General features: G+C 31.3%; 2 protein-coding genes across 2 annotated transcripts; both read right to left on the minus strand.

Moving 5' to 3' along the window:
* Positions 1–3696: 3696 nt before the first annotated feature.
* Positions 3697–5134, minus strand: LOC149076371 (uncharacterized). Its single transcript, XM_089242239.1, has 2 exons — positions 5087–5134; positions 3697–4179 (listed from the first exon to the last, which is right to left on the minus strand). Exons 1-2 carry the CDS (start codon positions 5132–5134, stop codon positions 3697–3699), a joined length of 531 nt encoding a protein of 176 aa, XP_089098365.1.
* Positions 5135–5140: 6 nt separating this feature from the next.
* LOC149076372 (uncharacterized) lies at positions 5141–6524 on the minus strand. Its single transcript, XM_089242240.1, has 2 exons — positions 6513–6524; positions 5141–5623 (listed from the first exon to the last, which is right to left on the minus strand). Exons 1-2 carry the CDS (start codon positions 6522–6524, stop codon positions 5141–5143), a joined length of 495 nt encoding a protein of 164 aa, XP_089098366.1.
* Between the last annotated feature and the right edge of the window lie 711 nt (positions 6525–7235).

Raw genomic sequence — 7235 nt, forward strand, 5'->3', positions numbered from 1 at the left:
ATTAATCGATATAGACTTAATGCTATAATGGGGCTGTAGTAAACATAATTTTGCAAATCGAAAGCATTGTTGAAAACTAAGAAGAATATACTGACCAATAGAAAAATAATTTGTCACCCATCGGGGGAAGTTTTTAATGAAAATTATTTTTTACCAAATATAGATGGTGAGCGCATCACATCTGCATGATCATTTTCCGAATTTCATCCCATTCCCAGTCGTGTACAACTCCTTTTTGAGCTCTCTGAGATATAGGGTTCAATTTCGAGAGTTAACCATTATATCAACATCACTAAATTAGTTTTTGTAATAAAAGTAAAAAGTAAGGAGAAACTATTTTGCAACGTTTTAACGGAATTTATGTAAAAACAGTATATTCCTGTGTAGAATTTTTTTTGGAATAGTTTAGATATTCATATTCGACATCAATATTTTTATGGACATCTTTTTTCTGCCACCTCGTTGGGCATTTTGTCTGTTGTGGCCTTTGTACTGTATTTATATAACTTTGCTATACACAGAAGTACAATATAACTATGCATCATTTTACAGGTAAATGGCACGTCTCTATACTACATATACATATTATTTTTTATCATATTTGTCTCGATACTGTAATTTAAGCACAACAGGGTCAGTTGGAAAAAGATTCAAAATTTATAGCCTGTTCCAAATGGCTTTTTTTTTCGATGTCTTTCACTCACAAGTTGGTGGCTGTATACTGAGTTAGATTCTTAATTTTTTTACGTTAACGGCAACTTTAAGATTGATAAATGAATTTGGCTAATTAAAATTTCAGATTTTTTTTCTCACCTCACTTTTTCAATTTTTTCACCTTTAAATGGAAATTTGAGGTATAAATATTCCAGAGGCATGAAGTTTAATCTCGGTACATAAAAAACAAAATTTCGGATCTTTTGTTTCCCGGAAAAATTGTGACATGGAACTTATGCTAAGAAATCAGTAGAGAGAGGGAGAGAAAAGAATGAGCAGCCTTTTTTTTTCAATGCGAGGGCTTCTTTTCGTCTGTAGTGTATAATTTAAGCATAATAATTGCGTGATAATAATAGTAATGTAATACAATGCAATGGTTTTTCGTGTATGGTCACACAACTCAGTGAATTAACAACCATTCATGATTTCATTTGAAGCATTATTAAAGTAAAATCATTGTGTGAGAGAATTTTTATTTTGCTTTTGTTAAAAAAACATTCACCAAACCTTCTTGCTATGAAACACCCAAAATCCTAAGTACGTTATAATCGACAGAACGCAAGTATGAAGTGTTAGTCATATTTTATTTCGTTTCATTCAGTTGTACTCAGTTAGTTGATAAGTCGGGATGGTGTATTGTTTCGGATAGTTGTAATTAATAAATGTTTGATATTTTCTTTGTGTTGAGCCTTTATGTGCATCACGAAGAGAGATGTATTAATTTTATTCTCTAATCTCAATTTTTGTCATACGTGAGTATATTAATAGTTGGAAACATATTAATTCATCACTCAAGACAGTTATAAATCTGCATGTTGAGGACAGTATAACCAAGTACCATACAATTCATCATTTAAATTGATAAATTTGCTGGACTTGACATTTGTGTTTCCAATACCTATGTGATAAAGTAATATTCTTCGTCACTTAAGCCTTGAGCCCCCGGTACTCAATTTCCGTCAACCGTTGTTTAGTTGATCTTGTATAATAAATCATTTTACTGTAATTGTTTTTATTTATTTGATAAGTATGCATGTACAGTATTTGTATAATATGTATGCATCTACTCTATATACGAGTATATTCACAAAAGCAGAAAAGATTGCATGAAGTCACGTGGTTGGTAATTGAAAAATTCTCATATTGAAGAACATTAGAACATTATGTTTGTGTTTCATTTGTATAATTATTATTACATTATATACTTATTCTTAAGCCGAGCATTAGAAAATCACATAAAATTTTAAATATCATTTCACATTGCGGTGCAACAAATGAGCTACATTTGTATAGAAATCTATATATATATATATATATATATATATATATATATATATATATATATATATATATATATATATATATATATATATATATATATATATATATATATATATATATATATATATATATATATATATATATATATATATATATATATATATATATATATATATATATATATATATATATATATATATATATATATATATATATATATATATATATATATATAGGGGATATGTTTGAAAAGAAATAAATTCATGGGCTCATCGCTATTGATATGATTTTTTGTAACTCTTTGAAAATATGATATACTGATGTTTTGAATTTCTTACAGCACAGCAGAAAAATATAATGTAAAACATTTGCTTTCTAATAAGTTTTAAAATGATTGAAAAACGGTAATTTGATTTGAGAGTGGAGCAAGCGTTTTCACAAAGAATCTATTCATACTTAATGAACTTGGTATTAATGTGGACAAATGAATCAATTTAACACATGTTTGTCTCGACTAAAAATCATTCATTCTCCAAACTCTTATTCCTGTTCCGTGCATAAATTAAAAAAAAAAAGTTTAGAAATATTTATTTCTGTTTTATCCCGTCATGAAAAAACCTGCAGATAATACGCAGCTGTATATAATCTATGCTAAAAAAATACGACTCTTTTTTTTCTAACGTATAAATACATGGATTAATACTCAGAAAAAACATATATTTTTTCAACAAACAAAAAATCACTCTAATTATTAATCTTTTCATGCTATATCTGAAAACCCTTGTTAATCAGCCTAAAATTCTCAGTGTTACACGATCGTTATAGGGGATATTTTTTTGGACAATATATTTTCACTATAACAGATTTAGAAAGAAAACTGTTCTGAAACAGACAATCTGCAATGCATTCGCTTTTGTAATTACTTAAAAAATAGGGCACTCATTGCTGAACATTCGATGTGTTCTATTTCAGATTACGAAAGATTTTTATTTTATTGTTATTTTGAAATCTATTAGACTGTTATTCGGTTTATCCCTTTAAGCGGAAATTAGAAATCACTGAACCCCCTTAAAAATGTCATATCTTTATTAACGATGTAGGCTTTCTTCTTATTTTCAGCAAGTTCACACTAAGGGGTATAGGGGGAAGTTTTCTATTGAGAAATGATTTTTACAAACTATTTGGGCTTTTGAATGCTAAAATAACAGGTGAATAAAATTATGGAGGTGAGATATTTCGTCACTGATGTTTAAAGAGTTTATAGCATCTAAAGAATGTCTATTTATTCTTTGACTCTATTGTATTACTGAATGATTATTTACTAAATAAATTTATAATTTATCAGCTATATCTGTTGTGATTTATGTATGTCTTCACCAGTACATTTTTCACATACTTTATTTTATAGTAATTGGTAATAACATTCTACAAAAACACCAAAAATGTTTGAAAGTATCGTCAAAATATTAAAAACTAAAAAATTTGAGTCATCGATCAAAAATTATTCTTAATTTTATAATCTGAGGATTTATTGGTATACAAATGTATACCTCACGTACATTGAAACATTTAATATGGAGACAAATAATTTACAACCAAATTATAAATTATAAGTTATGTTTATTTCTATGCTGATAAATCTATCACCAAAGTGGCATAAGCTACATATTGAATGACTTCTTGACTAACGTACATTCAAATCTAGAACATGCCGAGATGTTGTTCTCTGCTGTCGTACCTTTGGACAGTACCGTGTCCGTAACCTCCGTATCCGAGGCCATATCCACCATATCCTCCGAGATGTCCGGCGGCCAATGGTGCCTTGATACCGTGACCGAGTCCAAGTCCATATCCTCCATAACCGGCGTATCCGAGACCACCGTAGGCAGATCCACCATATCCCAGTCCGTGTCCAGCACCGAAGTATGGGTGAGCTGATGAGATGATGTTTACAGCAGCAGGGTCCTGGTTGGCAGTTCCAGGTTCGTTGGTCTTGACCTGAGCGCGGAAGCCAGCGTGGTCAGCGACGTAGTTGACCTGACGGTGGACACCACGGTCATCGGTGAACCCGTAGCTTCCTTTCACACCGCTATGTCCATCACCGGTTTCTTGCCTGTGTTGTTCACCATGTTTGTCCTTCACGCTGTATCCAAAAGAGTATGGCTGAGGTGCATGGTGAAGATCCTGTGTGAGATATTAATTTAAATCAGTATTTTGATTGAAAAAAATACAGTGCACACGTTCAGCTTATTTTCAACAACTATATTCTTTTGCCTGAAATCATCCGATTTTCCGATTTAGTGAGGTATTTCTTTTTTTTATTATCATTTGTGAATATGCATCACTATAATTCTTATTATATAAAGCTTATATACGTTAAACGAAACGAAAAAAACTATGTGAATATTCACCCCGTGTAGTGGCATAATGCTGGCTTGGACAGCGGCTGCTACAAAGGCAATGAAGAAAATCTAAAACGGGATGAAATTATGTCATGAAATACCCGAATTCGACTTGAATAGATGTGCATGTGTCAGTAATTAGTGAAAATATACAAGCATATTATGAGAAATCAGCTGAAATTAATATGTTCTTTCAGAAATCTTTTGAATATTATTCACATTGATTGAAATATTTGAATAAGAGAAATGATTGTTTACGCTATTTACTGATTTATAATTACAATTATAATGCTTATCAATTTATAGCATCTAAAGAATGTCTATTTATTCTTTGACTCTATTGTATTACTGAATGATTATTTACTAAATAAATTTATAATTTATCAGCTATATCTGTTGTGATTTATGTATGTCTTCACCAGTACATTTTTCACATACTTTATTTTATAGTAATTGGTAATAACATTCTACAAAAACACCAAAAATGTTTGAAAGTATCGTCAAAATATTAAAAACTAAAAAATTTGAGTCATCGATCAAAAATTATTCTTAATTTTATAATCTGAGGATTTATTGGTATACAAATGTATACCTCACGTACATTGAAACATTTAATATGGAGACAAATAATTTACAACCAAATTATAAATTATAAGTTATGTTTATTTCTATGCTGATAAATCTATCACCAAAGTGGCATAAGCTACATATTGAATGACTTCTTGACTAACGTACATTCAAATCTAGAACATGCCGAGATGTTGTTCTCTGCTGTCGTACCTTTGGACAGTACCGTGTCCGTAACCTCCGTATCCGAGGCCATATCCACCATATCCTCCGAGATGTCCGGCGGCCAATGGTGCCTTGATACCGTGACCGAGTCCAAGTCCATATCCTCCATAACCGGCGTATCCGAGACCACCGTAGGCAGATCCACCATATCCCAGTCCGTGTCCAGCACCGAAGTATGGGTGAGCTGATGAGATGATGTTTACAGCAGCAGGGTCCTGGTTGGCAGTTCCAGGTTCGTTGGTCTTGACCTGAGCGCGGAAGCCAGCGTGGTCAGCGACGTAGTTGACCTGACGGTGGACACCACGGTCATCGGTGAACCCGTAGCTTCCTTTCACACCGCTATGTCCATCACCGGTTTCTTGCCTGTGTTGTTCACCATGTTTGTCCTTCACGCTGTATCCAAAAGAGTATGGCTGAGGTGCATGGTGAAGATCCTGTGTGAGATATTAATTTAAATCAGTATTTTGATTGAAAAAAATACAGTGCACACGTTCAGCTTATTTTCAACAACTATATTCTTTTGCCTGAAATCATCCGATTTTCCGATTTAGTGAGGTATTTCTTTTTTTTATTATCATTTGTGAATATGCATCACTATAATTCTTATTATATAAAGCTTATATACGTTAAACGAAACGAAAAAAACTATGTGAATATTCACCCCGTGTAGTGGCATAATGCTGGCTTGGACAGCGGCTGCTACAAAGGCAATGAAGAAAATCTAAAACGGGATGAAATTATGTCATGAAATACCCGAATTCGACTTGAATAGATGTGCATGTGTCAGTAATTAGTGAAAATATACAAGCATATTATGAGAAATCAGCTGAAATTAATATGTTCTTTCAGAAATCTTTTGAATATTATTCACATTGATTGAAATATTTGAATAAGAGAAATGATTGTTTACGCTATTTACTGATTTATAATTACAATTATACTAATTATTAATTGGCGTATAAAAACAATGGAGAAATTCTGAATAAAATTTTATAATTTAGTTTCTAATATGCACATTTCATGTATATTTTAATTTAAAAATTATGCTGAAGTTTTTTTTAACCTAATGTATTACTGTATTATTTAATGTATTTAGATTTATTTGTTACGTTGCATAATGTTTTTTAAGTATTTTGTTTAATCAACTTTAGAGAAAAAATGATAAATTTAGATTAATTTTTTTTCAATCAAATCTACTAAATTAAACTTGAGAAATGTGCATAAAATCTTTGTTAAATGTAGATCTATCTAAACCGAAGGTATCAGTTGAAATCAAAATTTAAGTAATAACTCATATTTTCTAACCTTTACCATATTTCTTACCTTTGCGATCATTTTTGATTGTAGGTTGTTTTTCGTTTGAACTGAAAGAGTAAATTGTGATCGAAATGAGCCGAAACTTCAGTTTTTATACTCACAAAAACTGAAATGAAATTTCTGCATTTGGTCTTGACCTCGAAATTCAAGATATTGAAATACCAGGACCAAAATTACGTCTTTTAGCAGACATGGCTGACTTTTGGACTTCTTAATGCTTTGTCACGTCATAGATCACTTCACACGAGCTCTGTCTCGGTATTCAATTATTTCACTCGCATTTCTTTTTCCGGTTGCTTTCCAGCAATCTGTAATCAAAGGATTAGTGAATCATTTCTTTGACCTTCAATGCATTTATCTAGCAAGTTTAGCACAGCTGACCATAACTAAATGCCATATTAAAATGGTGCATAAAATAACTGCTTATTAATCCTTTTATTAAGCAGATTATTAAATTCTCATAGAACTTGGATTAAATACCGCTTGCACTTAAAATATCCCTATGTATGTGTAATTCGGTAGTTCTTGATTTGCCATGGGAATGCGTTATGAAATCATGAAACTGCAATTTAACCGTAATGTAGTATTTAAACACTCCATTAAACAACACACTTATTTCAAAATAAGTAACTGGTCAATCAACGAGCATTTGTTAAGGTTTATTGTGTAGATAATTTGTATGTGATTTCTCTGTTCCCTTTTTTTATGGTATAATAAATTTGAGTCTCA

Source organism: Pholcus phalangioides, unplaced genomic scaffold, assembly GCF_987345545.1.
Source record: "Pholcus phalangioides strain wild (caught in Gottingen) unplaced genomic scaffold, Ppha-v1.0 ptg000015l_1, whole genome shotgun sequence".
Lineage (NCBI taxonomy): Eukaryota > Metazoa > Arthropoda > Arachnida > Araneae > Pholcidae > Pholcus > Pholcus phalangioides.